Raw genomic sequence first — 18,642 nt, forward strand, 5'->3', positions numbered from 1 at the left:
GATTTTTTTTTTTTTTTTTTTTAGTACCAAGGATCAAACTCAGGTCCTTGAGCTTGTGAGGCAGGCAGCAGCACCTCTGAGCTAAGTCCCCAGCCCCAGTTACTCAATTTTTATTATAACTACTGTAATGGTCTAACTGATCCAAAAGTAGAATAAATTGAATCTTCTGGAATGTTTCATGTTTAATTTTGAGATCAACTAAAACTGTCTTTTTCTAAATGCTTATTAAACTCGGAGGTTATAAATGGGTTTGCACAACCCTTATTTTTCAACTTACTTGAAATAATTATAAATGCATAGGATATTACAAATACACTACATGAAAGTCCTGTGTATCTTTCACTAGTGTCCCCCTGGTTACATCTTGTATACTAATAATAAAATGTAAAAGTAAGGACTGTTACTTTGGTGTGATATGTGTGTATATTGTTCTGTGTCACTTTATCACATGGGTAAAGTTAGGTAACCACTACCATCACCAACATATAGAACTCTTCCATCCTACAGAGAACTTGCTTTCTTCCACCTTTTATACCTGGCAGCCCTGGTGTTAGTACTTTACTTGACTTATATCTTTGCCCTCAACCTCAGGCTAGACTTGTTTTTGCTTTAATAATACTTAATATTAATTTGCCTACCATTATTTGTATGTTTTATCAAATTAATTATAATATTATAGGATTAGACTTTCCAAAATAATCAGTTCATGCTGCTATCCTACACAGATCATTATCTTTACCTACCTTTCTCCAAAAAATGAGTGTAAAGTTTTAATAGAGCCTCCCTTAACAGTAAAGCATAGTGTTAAGCAATACCAAAAAAAAAGAATAATGATGTGTTGATACTAAAAGTCTAATACAGCACAGGTTGTTTCCATAAGTGTTCTCAACACCACTTCTAAAACGAGAATCACAAAATTTTTCTTGATAAGAATATTCTTAAAACAAAAGGAATGCTCATCTAAAAAGTTTTTGAACTGTCCCATATTTTGTATTTGCCATTTGCTTATTTTATCTTTATATGTTTACCAGTTAAATAAAAAACCTAGGATAGCCAATCCATTCTGAGAATTCTTTTAGTGTTATTTTAAAAATTAAATTCTGATATGTGATTATAAGTAATGTCTATATCAGAAGTTGATTAAAATAAATATATCAAAGTAACACTTTAAAAAATGTAGGTCTTGCCAGGTGTGGTGGCGCACGCCTGCAATCTCAGCACTCTGGAGGCTGAGGCAGGAGGATCGCCACAAGTTCAAGGCCAGCTTGGGCTACATAGTGAGTTCAAAGCCAGTCTAAACTACAAAGTCAGATCCTGTCTCCAAAAAAAAGTCTCATTTCATTTCTTTTGCAATTTGAAAAATTATGAAGAACTAGAAATGTTGAACTTTGAACTTTTTTATTTTGTATTTAAGGAGACTGCGTAATTAACCAAGTCCTACAAGTAAATATAACTAGTTACTTAGTGGTCACTCTGTCTTAACCCAAATCTCACTTTCAGTATAGTACCTTTTCTGTTGCATTATATTTTATGTTAGGAATTTTTAAATGACTAGTCATTTAAGGTAAATTTAACTCTTTAGTGAAAAAAATCATAAAGTTTAAAGATGTTTTGCTTTTAATCAAGCTAAAAATTAAACATGATTTGAGAATAGGTTGCAATCTTTTGGCATAGAATCAGTTATAAATTTGTTTAAAATTGTAGATAATTGCATTTTTGAGATACGTTTTTAATATCAATGAACTGTACAGTGCGTAAATTTGCAGTTTTAGCTTTTGTGTTAATATTTACAAGTAACTTTTCTAAAATTATTTCAATTTTGTCTTTAGGTACTTCGTTGCCTAATGGTCTTGCTATAATAATTTTTTTTTTTTTTAAGGATTCTTTATGTTGCTACAACCTATACTGATTAATTTTGATTTTCTGGTTTCAACTCTAGGAGTCTCTACCACCCGTCCAGTTTGACTGGAGTAGCAGTGGCCTTACTAACCCTTTAGATGGTACGTCTCTCCGTAGAGCCTCTAGCACCAGAGCTAGAGTTAAGAAAGCTGCAAAGTTCAGACAAACTTCTCTCTGCTGATTTCCTTTTTTTTGTTTGAACATAACTTCTTATCTTGGAAATTCAGGCTTTCTTTCTGATTAGTAATTGCCTAAGAGACAAAGCTGTTACTATTATCAATAGTATTAATGTCCAGATATAGGTAGTAGTAGCAAGGCAAAATTTTAATTTAAGTAAAAAAATAAGCTTTATTTTTTACAAATAACTAGATAGTTTAGATGATATTTTAGCTAGGACCTATTTAATTGAAAATTTTTTCTGTAGTTTTAATTTATAGAATTTTCTTGGATGCAAAGTCTTGTGGCTAGAGGCTGCTTTAAACACAAAGCACAATTAACCAAAAACAGTGTGCTAATAAGTCCATATTTATTGACTCAGTAGTTTTCAGATTTAATAATATTTTATAGAGTACTTATATGCAAATGGAAAATGATGATTTTCATGATCCTTTTCTAAAACTTATCTTGAATGCATATAGGCAATTCCAGAGAGTATTTGTTTTGCTTATGGTTTTAAAAGGAAATGCTGAAAAAAAGACTTCTAGTAACTTCTAGTGAAATAGGAGTCTTTAAAATAACATACATGCTAGTTTCTAGCTTTCACATATTTTCAGTGGACTCTGAAATATAATTGCTCCTACTCCTGTGCTTCTTAAATTATTTGAGCTATTGTCTAGAAGAACACCTGTTGTCATCAACTCAATGGCAGTTGTTATTGCCATTGTCTAAAACACTATCAATTTTGCCTTATAGTGGGGGTCCAAAGCTATCTGCAAAGCATCCAATTGAATATATTGTGCTGAAGGAAAGCCTGGATGCACCTTTTGCTGTTGTCTGTTGTCTTCAGTCAAATCATCATGCTTTTTATTAACAAACAACGTCTTTTAAAATGTATACTATTTCTGATTGTTTCAGAGTTAAAGGGGAACAGTACAGCTTGAGGTTGCATATCAGGGTAGGGCAGTTATGACATTATTATATTATTTTAAACTGAGTTAATGTATTGGTGCGTGTACTGAAACTGACAACTTTGTCATTTTTTTATCATTAATTACAAACCAACATTACTAACATGAGAGATTGATTTGGGAATGTACACTGATTTCTTGCCAGGTTGAGATTAAAGTATTGTTTCCCTTTAACGGGTATGCCTTCCCCTCGGTCTTTCTGGTATGGCTTCCAGTTTTGATTGAAAGAACTGAACTTCTAACTAAAACCTTACTAAGTGTCATATTCTTTACATTGTACATGAGAAAATGTACATTGAATTAAATTGTTACTTTAAAAATGTCCTTAGCAATGAAAAACTAATACTGTACACATTGTTTTAATGTTGATTTTTAAAATGTGTAATGACTACTAATTATAACCTGCATGTTCAAGTGTGTGTCTTACCCCTTTTTACACATAACCCCTCCTCCCTTGGCTTACCTTCTGTGTGGCTGCCTACCAACACGGTCACTGAATTTCAAGCTAGTGGAGGTTCCACTCTTCTGAACCTTGATTTCTTTGGGCCCGTGGATGACAGTAGCTCTAGCAGCAGCACCACAATCCCAGGTCAGCAGAGTGTTAAAACCACAATTCTAGTTAATTTGCTAAAAGCATGACCACAACACTTGACTTTCCTATAAACAAGGAAATAAGTAGATTGTATTCTGTAATGTCTTTTTAAATACTTCTCTTTATTCTTGCTATTTTCTAATCTCTGACTACTACAAATGACTTATGTGAAATATATTTTAAAGCAAACATTCTCAGAGAATAATAGTCAAAGCTGACAGTAGTTTCTGGGAATAATGCAGCCCTAATGTCCTTAGTGAAAGGCAGGGCCCACCTCCATTAAGTAGAAGAAATGATATTTTGTAGGCTTAGTTTTAAAATATATTCTTTAAAGCCATTTGAAAAAAATTTAAAGATACAAGAATATTTTAGTACACAAAGATGACTTTACATTGTAGTACCTGTAATAATACAACCTTTACAAATTAAATTCTAGCATTTTAATTAGTTCTTTATTAGTACTGCTAAATACATGCAAGTAATTAGGTTCCAAAATGTTGGAGATTAGCACATAGTTATATGTCCCACATAGAACTTTAAAGTTTTTATGTAACCTTTAAAGGTACTGTTAGATTTCCATGGAGAAAAAAATATTAATAAAAGTAATAGAAAATAATTACTATGAGATACTAGAAGCTAGAAGTTAAAACTTAACTGGAGTGCCTGTTAAATTAATGTTCAGCTCTGCGAAAGTTCAGTTCATGGACCAAATGACTAATGTATTTTGTCATTTTCTAACTGAATAAAAGATTAAAATTATAATGGCATTTTTATGTTGACATTTTATTTACTGTGACTTTTAATGAGTCCCTGTCAGCCAAGTTGTGATCCTGGTAATCATGCCTATTGATCACTGTTGCCCACTGGGGGCTAATATAGCTGCCAGTGCCCAGGATGCCGTAGTAGGGATCCCTTTCACTGAACAGTTTTCCAGCCAACCTGGTTCCTGAGAATTTGCTTGTTTTGTTCTGTTCTAGGTAACCCAGTCACCCACTTCCAGAAATTTAGGAACCGTGATAGAATATTGGGATGAGATGAAGGGCCTTACAAAGCCAGCCAAGGGCAAGCTTGGGACCCCAGTATGCCTTTAAGTCTTAAGAGAAATCTGATCTTGATACAGAGAAGTTTCAAGGTCCTCCAGTATAGAATGATTGCATTCTGCAAACTTAAGCCCCTAGCTATCATTTTCATTTGTTATTAAGATTTGGGAAGCAAATTTTGGAAAAACCAGTCTATGTCTGTTTTTTCACTTCAAGATGATATTTTACTATTAAATTAATTATAAATGTGTCCGTCCTATCTGTGGAATGATCTGAGTGAGCTAGACATTTCATAATACAGTACTTAATGTGAGTCGGGGGGAACAACCAAAAATTTTATGTCCCTTCTATATACTTAAAGTTAATTACCAGTCTCCCATTATAAATTTGCTCTCAGTTTTGTTTTGTCGCCAATTGTATTATAATTTAAATAAGTCACATTTTACTTGGGGTTACTTTAAGACCTGGTTTAGTTTTAATTTTTGCTTACATTTCAAACTCATTTAAAAACCATTCATAGGAGCAGGGGATAACGTGGCCATACAAACAAGTACAGAAATGACCTGATAATCAGATTCAATGTGTACTGTTTCAAAAACAGCAGTTTCAAAAGCTTAGAACTACAATGGAGATGAAATCAGCATGGTCAAATGTAGTGCTCATTACTTTGGGATCTTATTTTTGTTCAGTATTTTCATTAATATGCTCTAGCTGCTGTATAAATTTGATTATAATAAATTTGCTTTGGCTTTTTTTATTGCTATTGGGTTTTGTTAAAACCATCAAGCTACAGGTATCAACACCTTCCTTAGTATTCCATTTCACCACTTACTTGTACTTTTTCTGACTTGTTTCTGGGAAAGTCACTTTGTCTTAACTTGCAGTTAATTAATTATTTTGTGTGTGATTTCTTAGGAGGTTGGCATAGAACTTGGTTGGCTAGCTTTAATTATGTAAACTATGCCTCATTAAGGTTTTGTTTTAAAAAAACTTTCATTAAAAAATTATTCCCTAATTACCAGTGTACAGTCGGTAGTTTCTTCATTTCTAAAAATTTTAACAATAGTAGTGGACTCCACCATGGGTGGTGTTTTTATCTGGGGAAAGTCATCATTTTGAGCTTTAGAAAGGGAGCAGTTTCTGTTTTATTTTCCCTGGTACTGAGGATTGAACCCAGGACCATCATCACACTGAGCTACATCCTCAGCCTTTTTAAAAATTTTTGAGAAAAGGTCTCAGTAAGTTGCTCAGGTTGAGCTAGAAATTATAATCCTCCTGACTCAGCCTCCCAGAGTGCTGGGATTATATAGGCACACACCATTTTATCCAGCTGTCATTTTTATCAATCTTCCACTTGACAACCAAGTGGCCAATATTTTATAAACCCAACTAAGTTTTTACTCACACTCTACCGTTGCCAGTCAGGATGCAGTTATTTCTTCTGCATTGTACATTAGAAATCAGTTTAAATTTTGTAGTTGCTCAGAATCTAACCTTTAACAGCGGAAGAAGAAAGTTGTATTGGGTTCATTTGGTCTCATTACAGACATCTACAGGTTTTTACATTTTAACTACAACTCATATAATTAGTATAGAAGAATAAAAGTTCTAAGTATACCTTGAAATTATACCTTAGTGAAATATTCAAAACTAGTGAGAGTCAACATACATTTTCTATAGCCTTCCTCCCTTGTTGGAACTGGTAACTGTGGAAGTTGCTTTTGCTTAATTTCTGTAAACATCTGAGATCTGTGTTTATAAATGCTGCAGAGTTGATTAATAGGCAATTCTTGATTTTTTTTTTTCCTTAACCTTGAAATATCCTAAAAGAAGGGATCTGGGTAATGTAACTATATGCATAACTATAATTTTATCTGATCTTTCAAGCTTTTTTTTTCAGAATTGTAATAATTACTTGGGCACACCTTTATTCCCAGCTACTTAGGAGGCTGAGGCAGGAGGATCACTTAAACCCAGGGGGTTCAATGCCAGCCTGGGCAATAAGATCTTGTCTCAAAACAAAACAAGAAGCAGAAATTAAAGAAGCTATAAAACATTCTTGGGGGGGATTTGGCTCAGTGGTTCTGCTGCCTGCCTCATAAGCACAAGGGCCCAAGTTCGATCACTGGCACCAAAAAAATTCTTTTTTACAGTCTAATTTTCTCTTACACTCTTAAAATTTCTGCTGTAGTTTGCTGGCACCAATGACAGTATAGGATTAAGAATATTTTTTAATCTGAGTAGCTTTATTATTCAAAGGTTAGCTTGAGTTTTCAATATTTAACTTTTCAGAAAATTTCAACTTGGCCAGGGGTGTAGTTCAGTGGCACAAGTGCATACGTGGCAAGCACAAGGTCCTGAGTTTGATTCCTCGTACCAAAAAAAAAAAAAGTTTCAACTTCTTAGTGTTTTATGTATATTACATGGTAAATAGTAAAAATTGTTTATTTTAGTGAAATCAGATGGGGTGGTTTTTATGTAGACTTTCATAATCTAACGCCCTAACTCAGCCTCTTTTGAAATTATTCTAACTAGACGTTTGAACTGTTGGCTACCAGGTTCAGGCTCAAGACTATAGAAATATAAATAACCCTGAAGATAAGAATTTCCACTTTACCCAAAATATTACTGTTATTCACTGTTTCTTCAAAATATTTTACTCTGCCCACTTTTTACCTAAAGAACAATGTAGTGTATGTTTAGTTATAATTGCTTTGAATATTAGTTCACATCCATAGATAATCATGATATATTCAAACTAAGCAAATCTTTTACCATATTTGAGATTTTTATATTAACTTCTAAATCTTTTACAGTGGAAGAAATAATGAAGAAGAATGGTTGGGAGGTGGGAAAAGAAGGTTCAAAAAATGAGGTTCATAGGTCAATTTAAAAAGTAAAGTTATTTAACATATGTGCATTCCATTTATAAAACATTGATAATTTTTATATTACACATGAATCCAAAGCTGGGGTAGTTTTCTACAGAAGATAGAAATTTTAGAAGTATTTGGGAGGCATCTGCTATAAAAATTTAGATTATTTTCATTCCAAAGTGGAATTTTAAAAGCATTTTCCTGTTTTATAGATATTCCAAAAATGACAGTTTATAATTTAAAAGTGTTCTAAAGCTTTGTTGTGCTTGTAACAATAGACTCAGATGTTTATAGAATATTGCTATTGCATCGTGTATTGTGGCTAATTGAGGAATCCATGCAGCTTACCATCACTGACTATCATTTTATACTATAAGGTGTGGATCCAGAGTTGTATGAGTTAACAACCTCTAAGCTGGAAATCTCCACCTCAAGCCTCAAAGTGACTGATGCATTTGCAAGACTTATGTCCACAGTAGAGAAGACGAGCACATCTACCAGGTAAACAGCTAGTGTTAATTACACCCTTGGAATTCTGAGTGAAAACATCCCAAAGGGAAAAGTAAGAAAGTTGGCAGTATTTCATTGTATTAAAATTCACTTTTGGGCTGGGGATTTAGCTCAGTGGTTCCTGTGTCTGCCTCGCAGACCCATGTTTGATCCCAAGTACCAAAAAAAATTATTTTTACATAAAAGCCAATAATGCCTAAATCCAGAAAACAGTACCAAATTATATTTAATTGTGAACTTTATTAGAGCAGAGAGACTGGAAGGAATTAACAAATGTGTTTTTGGGATTTTTTTGTTTTTGTGCTACTAGGGATTGAAGCTAGGGCCTCATGCATTTCAGGCAAGTGCTGTACCACTGAACTGCATCCCCAGCCATCAAATGTGCTTTTTCTTTTTTCTTTTTTCCCCCTGTATTGTAGAGAATAATTCTAAGTACATATTGAGATCATGAAGCCATTGTAGAAACATTCCCCATTTGCCCTTCCTAATTATCATGATCATCTTTGGGAGTGCCAAAGGTTATGATCATTATTATTATTATCTTCCAGGATAAGATAATAGTCATTCTTCTATAGTATTTTCCAAATTTCCATGGATATGCACTTCTGACTTGGGATATGAAGCCTTCCTTTACCAAGCTTCCTGGGAGCCCCTTTAGGAACATGGCCTTTAAAAGCAGTTTCTCCCAGTGTTGGAACCAAAGACGAGGATTGTCACTTGGGCCTTAGAGTTAGGATTGAGGAAAACTTTAGTTTTACATAATTAAGTACTGGAATAATCCATTGCTTTGATATAAAACCACAAGAATAAACTAGTTCCTGGGTGCGGGATTTAGCTCCATGGCACCACACCTGCCTTGCAAGCACAAGGTCCTGAGTTCCATCCCTGGTACAAAATTAAATACATAAACCAGTTCCTAATAGGAATGTGATCATTATGAGGCTGGCAGTCTACTGCAACTGCAAATACAGGTTAGCATGCCAACTGTGTTTCCAAATCCATAATTCATCAACATTTTAAAGAGGAATATTTACCTATTAGTTGCCCACTTTGAGAGAGTATTGTAGTTTTCACTTGAATAAATACATGTCATATACATGTTAAATTCAAAATTAGACTCCTCAAAAACATTAAAATAGAAATTCAATTTGACCCAGTTATTCCCCCTGTAGGTGTCTTCTTAAAAGTTAAAGGTACTGCATTACAGTGATATGTGCACACCCATGTTTATACCAGCACAACCCATAATAGCTAAGTCTTGGAAGCAGCTTACATGTCCATCAACAGATGAATAGATAAAGAAAATATGGTATTTATACATAATGGAGTACTACTCAATTATAAAGAAGGATAAATTTGAATCATTTGTGGGAAAATGAATGCACCTTGAGACCATAATGTTATGTGAAATAAATCAGACATACAGCTTACATTATCACCTGGCTTCTCTTATATGAGAAACTCAAAGTATAAATAAATTAGAGAACAAAATAAAAGATAAATAATAGGAAACGGAGATAGATCTTTTCAAATGGGAAAGGGACCAAAAGATAGAAGAAAGGAAGAGAAGGGGAGTGGAAATAAAAAGAATGAAGAGTTTCATGTATCTTTATCAACTTATAACAATGAGTAAAATCATTATGTACTAATAAAAATTGAAATAATAAAATTAAAATTTTAAAAAACACTTCTAAAGTGCTCCAAGCTGGTAACCATTTGTATGCCCATCAGCAGATCTATAGAGCAGTTTCTATACACAACTGGCTTTTTAGTTTTTGTCAATCTAATATCAACCTACTGGTTTAACTGGCATTTCCCTGATCACTAGACTAGTAAGATTTAGCAATTTTCAGTGTCTTTACTGGCTATTTACATTTCTTCTTCTGAAATTGCATCTTATTTTTTTCTCTTCAGTCTGTCTACTCATTTTAAATTTGTAATTGGTTTTCACACATGTCCACTAGTATGTTTTCTTTAATAATACTAATTTTGAGCGGCCAGGGATTTAGCTCACTGGCACTGCTCCTGCCTTGTAAGTGCAAGGTCCTGAGTTCACTCCCCGGTACCAAAAAAAAAAAGTAAAATATATATTATAAATTTTAAAAATTATTGTGAATATTCTTTTCCCCCTTTTTTCTTGTGAATAATAAATATTTTGTCTTAAAATTTTAGCTTGGATGATCACATTGCCTTTTAAACTTTAGCTTATTTGTATTCAACAGACATTTATTATTAATATTAACATATAATTTTGAAAAGCTATTTTATTCATTTTATAACTATAATACCCTTAACTTTCTTTTTTCTTTTTGTGGTGCTAGGGATTGAACACAGGACCTTTGCACTGAGCTACATCCCCACTTCTTTTATATTTTTTGAGACAGGCTCACTAACTTGCCCAGGCGGAGCTCCAGCTTGCAATCCTCCTGCCTTGCTGCTTCCCAGAGTGCTTGGGGTACAAGCAGGTCTTGCCACTCCCAGCACCCTAACTTTTCATGAAAACAGATTTATAGTATAAGGTTCCTTTTGTTTCCTGATTCTTATTGTTCTCACTACCCCATATTATCATGAAGTGTCACTTGGCACTCTCATTAAATGAGCATACTTGTAGCTACAGCTATGTGGACTTTGTGCTTGCTTTGTAATTGTATCCTCCAAATATGTCTTCAAATTGAAACTCTTTCCTTTTGTTTTGTTTTGTTTTTTTTTTTTCTGTACTGGCCATGGAGCCTAGAGCCTTTTCACTGAGCTGCTACATCCCCAGGCCCACCTACTTTTTATTTTGAGACAAGGTCTCACTAAGTTGTTGCATTGCCCAGTTCTTAAATTTGTGCCTCAGCCTCCCAGATTACATGCTAGGATTACAGGCATGTGTCACCATGCCCAGCTTGAAACTTCCTTAAATTTTTCGTCATTTTTTTCTGTATATGCACATTTGACTTTTAGCAACAGAAGTGTGGGGGGCTGGGGATTTAGCTCAGTGGCACCATGCCTGCCTCGCAAGGGCAGGGTCCTGAGTTTGATCCCCAGTATCGGGGCGGGGGGGAGGCAACAGAAGCATGAAGCATGATGACTGTTGTGTAGGCTTTTCCCTTGCTATTTCTGGAGGGGCATTACTGTTTACTGTTTACCATTTTTACCCTACAGTCACTCCAAACTGTAGAATTTTGGCAGTCCCAATGATGAGAATTCATTCTTTGTGCCATTAGGAGGAGCTCTAAACCACATTTTAGCTTTCTCTTCTAATACTTTAACTCATCCCTGAAGCATGCTATATATACTAGGAAGCATTCTCAACCCCTGTCACTTTGAAGTTATTCTCATTTTTACATAAAACTGTAGTATACATCCTGGAAGTAATGTTATGGTGCATTGATTTATTTTCTAGAACCTGTCCAGCTTCATGTTTAAAACAAAACAAACTGAAAACAAGTTGCTAACTTTGTTTTTGCTTTGAGGAATGTATGTTTGGAAATGGTGAGAAGTGGCAATAACCACAAGCATTTAAAGTCATACTGAGAAATGTCTTCACGAACAATTCTTAATTGTACATAAAAGAGACAGCTATTTCAGAGAGCATTTTCAACATTTTGGTCATTTTTAGATTTTGTTCCATTTCCCTTTTTGTTCCGAATAAAGTGCAGAAAATAAAGGTCACCAAAATCTTGTCACTGGTGATAGTACTCAGAAAATAGAGTGAAAAAGCGGTGTGAGGAACTGTGAGGTAGGAAAGGCTTAAGAAACGTGATTTAGGGCTGGGGATTTGGCTCAGTGGTTCCGCTGCCTGCCTCACAAGTACAAGATCCTGAGTCCAATCCCCAGTACCAAAAAAAGAGAAGGTTTAGGTGTTTTGACCTAGACCTAATATCTTGTACTGTCTTCTAAGATCCTTTAAATATATAAGGAGAAGGACTGGGGTTTTAGCTCAGTGGTTCCACTGCCTGCCTCACAAGCGCAAGGTCCCAAGTTCAAACCCCAGTAACAAAAAATATATGTGTGTGTGTGTCTATGTATATGAAAACAAACATGCTCTTTTCAGAACACAGGTTGTGAAAGGAACTTCTTGCTTTAGTTTTTATGGTTCCATCTTCTTGCTTACCTTTTCTAAGGTGAAAAAAATTATTTTGTAATTTAAATCAGTGAGTAGCTAGTGAACTGGCTAGTATCTACAGAACTCTAACTGGAGCTTATTCAAATCAAAGGACTAGTTACCAGGAGGAATGAATCCCTTCTTTTTTTGTTCTTTTTATTGATATAATTCACATACCATAAAATTCACCTTTCTCAAGTGTGCAGTTAGCTGGTTTTAGTATATTCATATTATGCCACCATTATCACTGTCTAATTCTACAACACTTTCATCATTCCCCCAAAAAATATTCCATATCCTCAGCTGTCATACATTCTACCTTCCTTTCCCTGGGCCCTAGCAGCTACTAATCTGCTGCTCGTGGATTTGCCTACTCTAGTTTTATTTCATATAAATGAAATTACAATTCATGATCTTTTGTATTTGACTTTTTTCAGTAGAATTGTGTTTTCAAGTTCATATAGCATGTACAATATTATGTTCCTTTTATGGCTGCATAATATTCCATTATGTGCAATAAATACATTTTGTTTATCTGTTAATCAGTTGGTGAACATCTAAATTGCTTTCATCTTTTGACAACTGTGAATAATTCTGTTAATATTTACAAAGAAGTTTTTTGGGGTTTTTTTTTTTTGTTTTTTGGGGTTTTTTTGGTACCGGGGATTGAACCTCCGGTCCTTGCGCTTGCAAGGCAGGCCACCGAACCGCTGAGCTAAATCCCCGGCCCTACATAGAAGTTTTTGTATGGACAAATGTTTTCAGTTCTCTTAGGAGTAGATTTGCTGCATGTATGTTAAATTTCTGTTTTGTGAGGCTGGGGATTAAACCAAGCCCTGAGCTATATTTTAGCCCTCTTACCACTGCCACCTTTTTAAAAGACAGGATGTCACTAAGTTGCCAAGGTTGGGCTTGAACTTGTAATCCTTCTGCCTCAGTCTTCCAGGTAGCCAGGAGTATAGGAATGTGCCACCACACTCAGCTCATGTTTAATTTTTGGAGGAACTGCCAAACTTTTCCAAAATGCTGCATCATTTTATATTCCAGTAATTTATGAGCATTCTAGTTCATTCATATCCACGCCAATAGTTGTTTTGGTTGTAGTCATTCCAGTGAGTATGGAATGGTATCTATTTTGATTTGCATTTCCCTCATGGTTAATAATGCTGAGCATCTTTTCATGTCTTTTTGACCGTTTGTGTATCTTCTTTGGAGAAATATTTATTGGACAGTTCATGAGTTATTTATTATGACTACTAGTCTTTTAAGTTTATTAGTATATGCATGTAGTATTTAATGTTTACCTTCAGTGTACATACATATAACACCTCTTAATTCCTTTTTTCATCTCCTTTCCCTTTCCTCCTCTCCCCTCTAATATCCATCTCTTGACCCCTTTCCTTATTTTTTTTTTTTTTTGGTACATGTTTGCAATACATAATATTTATACTCTTTATGTGGGCTTTGTACAAGTACCAACTTTTATCAGATATGTAATTTGCAAATATTTTCATTCTGTGGATTACCTTAATCTTAGTATCTTTTGAAATGCAAATATATACATATATAAGTTTTTATTCTTTTGCTCCTATGCTTGTGGAAACAATTGCCTAATTCAGGGTCAAAAAGATTAAATATCTAGGTTTTCTTCTAAGAGTTTTACATAGTTTCAACTTGAGCATTTAGGTCTTTGATCCATTTTAATGTTTGTATATGGTGTGAGATAGGGGGTCTATGTTCATTTTTTTGTATATGGATATCCAGTTGTCCTAGCACTGTTTGTTGAAAAGACTATTCTTTCTCTCATTGAAAGGTCTTGGCATGCTTGTTTATAAACAACAGAAAAATCATAGATGTTTATTTCTGGACCTAATTGTATTCTGCTGACAAAAAGGATAAATCTTAGCTAGAGAAAATATAGAACAAAATTAGGTCACGCCTTTGACTTTGAGAAAAGGTCATGATATAACTATTTTCAAATTCTCACCAAGCATTTTTCTTTCTTATATTCTAAGACTAGCTCACATAAACATACAATGACTACAAATACATAAACTATAAATTATGTAAGCTTTTTGAAATTTTAAAATATAACTTCATGTTTCCTAAGGTAGTGCCTCTGAAATAAAACAGTTGGTTAAAAATACTACAATAATCTTTACCAGCTCTGTCTTAGTTAAAAGTTGGTGTTTTGTTTTGTTTTGTTTCCTTGTCCTTTCCTACACCTCACCTGCACTCCACAAATGGGGAAGTGTAGCTAGTCTTCTTTTTCATTATGGAAGAAGTAAGGCATATTGAAGGAAGCTAGAAATAAAGTATCACATTCTCAATGTTCAGATCACTTAATATTCTTTCATATCTTTTTCTGTGCACCTAACGTGTATTTTTTAACCAAAATTAGATTTTATAGTCTGTACTGAATTGAACCTACGCTTGTAGTCAGTGATATATGTCTGTTAATTTCAATGTATTTTCATTTTATGAAATACTCAGCTATAGTCACATTGTGCCAACAATGTCCTTTCTACTTTGTACAAAACCAGTATTCAATTCAGGACTGTTGTACATGGCCATTATAACCTTTAAATTCTTTTTAACATAGCATCTCCCATCCCTTTGCTTTCTGTTTAATAATATTATTTTATTAAAACACCTGTCCAGTTCTACTACTGAATGTCCTAAGCTCTACGTTTGTCTGTTTGCTTCCTTCAAGTAATACTGTTTGTTTGTTTGTTTGTTTCTTTGTTTGTTTTTGGTACTGGGGATTGAACTTGGGTCCTTGTGCTTGCAAGGCAGGCACTGGAACCACTAAGCTAAATCCCCAACCCATTGTTTTCTATTTCCCTGGTTTGGTTTGGTTTGGTTTTAAGACAGGGTCTCACTTGAACTCACTGAGATTCTCCTGCCTCAGCCTCCCTAATGCTGGGATTACAGGCATGCACCACCGTGACCATTTTTCCTTGATTTCCTATAAAGTATATCTAAAGGTTTACGAGTGCCAAGTTAACATTTTGGCCAAACTACCTCATAAATATTATGTCACATCAGAAGGCACCTAATATCTAGCTGCCTGTGTTATTAACAGTGCTAAGCTTGACCTTTGGTGAGAAGCTGACCTTTTTTATTATATGGTTCGTTTTTTCACTTTGAAGCTAAAAAGTAACCTACCTAGCTTGACTTTCATATATGTGTGCTGAAGCAAGCACAGTAGCTTGCCTTTGGAATGATACAAATAACCAGTTCTGCATCAGACATCCACCTAAGAGTTTTGCTACTATAGAAGTGCGTTTGAAAATGTTAGTTTTAAATAAAAAAATTGTTGAATTGCTATTCCATTCTTAGAAACCCTAGAATCATTGGTTGATCTACTGATATGCCTGAAATTGTTTATTTATTGAAGAACTTGGTTCCTAGAAGACTCTTCCTGGATTTTTCATTCATTCTATAAAGTCTTTTTAAGTTCAGCCTGCATTTATAAGTGATAACAACAGAAAAGTCTAGGTATTAAATACAGGCCTGCGTCTCTCCTTTCTTTTTCCTCACACCCAACTTCTGCTCCCTGTCCTAAGGACAAAGAAAATATTTAGATGAAGAAATGACTTGTGTTGCATCTGAGAGTACCAACTGTCCTTTATCATAAAAAGAGAATTGGGCTTTCTACGGTTAATTTAAAATCATCTTTGATCTAAAATTAATAACCTATAAAACTGTTCCTTCGATGTATTTACCATGCTGGGGGAAGGGGAAAACAGCTTGGATTACAATCTCTTGTTCAGTTGGAGCCGCACTTGAGGCTCATTTTAGCATTTTCTACAGTTTACCTGCTAGGACAGCCCTACTTAGCAAAAGATTTTCATAACTCCGCTAGGTCCCAAACTGCCCACAATTCATACAGGCAGCAGATGTAGTAAAACAGATTTCATCTATGTGGTCCACACGATTTAGAGATGCCTCCCCTGGCCTCCTACCTACATCCAGCCCTCATGCCACTGCCTGCATCCCATCCAGGCTGAAGCCTTTCTCCTGGAATTCCCCACTGGGGACACAGAAAGCCTAAGGTTAAAATGACTTATGATTCCTTGTGCCACACACATTTATGTGGAGACAATTTTGGTAATTTCACAGGGGCTGGGGGAAGTCCAAATGGGTGGAGTGTTACTGGGGCTTTGGCACTATACTTCTGCTTAGTAGCTTTCTAAAATTATGTCTGGGTAGATGTTTGCACCCTTAAGTAAAGCTGTTGGGTATGCACATGTACATGCAAGTAGCTGCATATATACATACCTAGCTTTAGTGTACATACAAAAAGAGGTTATTGTTCTTTGTAAGAGATTTGGCACCTGGCACAGGGAGCACAGAACACAGAAGAATTAAAAGATTTAGGAAGTAGCAGAGGAAGAGATGCCCCAAAGATTGCTAACTGCCTGCTTTAGAGTGGATTTTCTTCCATTTGACCTATAGTGAAGTCTTATTAACATCCTTATCCTTTTTCATTTGTCAATAGGAAACCAAAAAGAGAAGAACACTTGAGTGAAGAAGCTGTCAAGGTGATCGCCAGCCTTCCTGATTTGACATTCATGCATGCCAAGGTGTTGATGTTCCCAGCCACATTAACACCTTCCACAAGCTCCCAAGGACAAGCAGACTGATAACTGCTGTGAACTGGACAGTTCTAATGCTTTTCCTCTCCTCCATCCCTTCCCTACCATCAAAAGCATATCTACTCCTAATTAAAAAAAAAAATTCAAGTTCAGCTGATTTGTTGGTAAGCCCCACTAGAAAGGTATACATAGCAATGTATATTTATTTACATACTGAAGTCCTAAATTTATATTAGAAAAAATGTAAATAATTGGGGGTGAACATTTTTGAAGATTTATTCTTTTTGTGTTGCTGGGGTGTATACATTTCTGTCTTTGTGAAATACACTGGTGGTGTCCTTCTTATAAAACTTTTGAAATAAAAAAAGAAAATTAAAAACTCAAATCTCCACTGTCTGTGAAATCCCCTTCAGTCTTTTCAGATTGCATTGAATGGCCTCTTAATTTTTCATATCCTATGTTTAATTACTTTTGCTATCATAAATAAGCTCGAGTCCCTATTGATTTTTTTTTTTTTTAATTTTGTGTGTGATTTTTTTCAGATCTGGTGTTTGTTAACATTTTGGGGGCTCTTTTTTACTTTTTTCAGTCTGGCATATAGCTGTTTGACCTTTTGCAAGGTATCTCATCGATTACTCTTTTGTTATAGGGTAATAGATCATTGTTGGAACTTGATTGGAGGGGTTTAAAGAGATTGTGTCTGTTTTTACATCAATTTAATTTAGAGAAGGACCAAATTATCTGAATGTCTTACATTGAAATTGTTACTGATTTTTTGTTGTTGTTGTTCTGTCATACCACTAGTTTCTGAGGATTTTGCACAGTGTAAAATGACATAATCATAGATTGCTATGGTTTAGGCTGTATATACAGTAAAAACTATGGGTTTTAAATGTTTGGGGAAATTCCTATGGAAAAAAGAGAGACATGTAGAAGAACCTCTAACAAGGTTAATGTGCATGCCCAAGGTCTTTTGAGATTTCAGTGTGTAAATTTTCTTTTAGCTTACACAAAAATAAAAATAATTTAAAAGAAATTTAGTCTTGTGTCTTTGTATTTGGGTATCTGAGAAAAAATATGTATTTGGATATGAAGTTTTACTTGGTTTCTGGGAAAAATATAATACATTTGGATATGAAGTTTTATTAATACAGTTCGGCCTAAGGGAAATCATTTGGTAGGGCTCCTAGTTTGTTGAAATTAGGAAGTTTAGAATCTCCTATAAGAATTGGATCAGTACTTTTAGTGGTCAAACCCTGTGTGTGGGTGTTTGTGGTAGTGGGACTGAACTCAGAGCCTTTGCATTGAACTATATCTTCGGCCTTTTTTTTTTTCTTTTTTTCTTTTTGAGACAAGGTCTTACTAAATTGCCCAGGCTGGGCTCCAACTTGTGGATTCTCCTGCTTCAGCCTCCCAGAGTGCTGGGATTAGAGGCATGTACCACCCTGCCCAGCTAGCTGAGCTACTTTTATATATGTATAACATGAGATTATAAAAGAGATTCCCATGATTCATTATAACATATTTTCTTCAGAATTTGGCAAAGTTAAATAAGGGTGTGTAGGGAATTTTTTTTCTTTCCAAGAAAGTATATGCATGAAATTAGATGAGCAGAAAATCTCTAAAATTTTAGAATATTGTTATTAGATGATGCATCAGTGAAAAGTTATGTGACATGTTTCATAAAGGGGCCCACCTTATCCACTGTGAGAACATTCTGGTGGAGGTTTTGCACCTCCGTCGTTGGCTGCCAAGTCTCTGGCTGCCAGGTTATTACACAGGCCGTTGGACACTTGCCAGACTTAATACAAGTATGGCCTGGAGTAACAGGATGCTTATCTAGTGCATCTCTCCCCATTTCCCCTGCTTTCCCCCTCTCTTTCAGAAAAGGCTTTCCTTCAGAAGCG

General features: G+C 34.9%; 1 protein-coding gene and 1 long non-coding RNA gene across 4 annotated transcripts in view; one reads left to right on the forward strand and one right to left on the reverse strand.

Moving 5' to 3' along the window:
* The window catches only part of LOC117286342, a 6,749-nt gene extending 3,185 nt beyond the window's left edge, over positions 1 to 3,564 (reverse strand). Inside the window, exon 1 of the long non-coding RNA XR_004517475.1 lies at positions 3,490 to 3,564. This is a non-coding gene — a long non-coding RNA (uncharacterized LOC117286342). The remainder of the gene's footprint in view (positions 1 to 3,489) is intronic.
* Positions 1 to 17,743, forward strand: part of Aftph (aftiphilin) — a 49,284-nt gene extending 31,541 nt beyond the window's left edge. Inside the window, exons 8-11 of one of the 3 annotated variants that reach the window (XM_010609740.3) lie at positions 1,940 to 2,000; positions 3,532 to 3,615; positions 7,912 to 8,035; positions 16,639 to 17,743. In XM_010609740.3, coding sequence (XP_010608042.1) covers positions 1,940 to 2,000; positions 3,532 to 3,615; positions 7,912 to 8,035; positions 16,639 to 16,783 — 414 coding nt within the window. In that variant the 3' untranslated portion in view covers positions 16,784 to 17,743. Of the gene's footprint in view, positions 1 to 1,939; positions 2,001 to 3,531; positions 3,616 to 7,911; positions 8,036 to 16,638 lie in introns of those variants that run through there. The other 2 variants (XM_010609741.3, XM_010609742.3) reach the window with 2 other exon arrangements.
* Positions 17,744 to 18,642: the final 899 nt, after the last annotated feature.

This window comes from Fukomys damarensis, unplaced genomic scaffold (assembly GCF_012274545.1).
Source record: "Fukomys damarensis isolate Sample0158 unplaced genomic scaffold, DMR_v1.0_HiC HiC_scaffold_2, whole genome shotgun sequence".
NCBI lineage: Eukaryota > Metazoa > Chordata > Mammalia > Rodentia > Bathyergidae > Fukomys > Fukomys damarensis.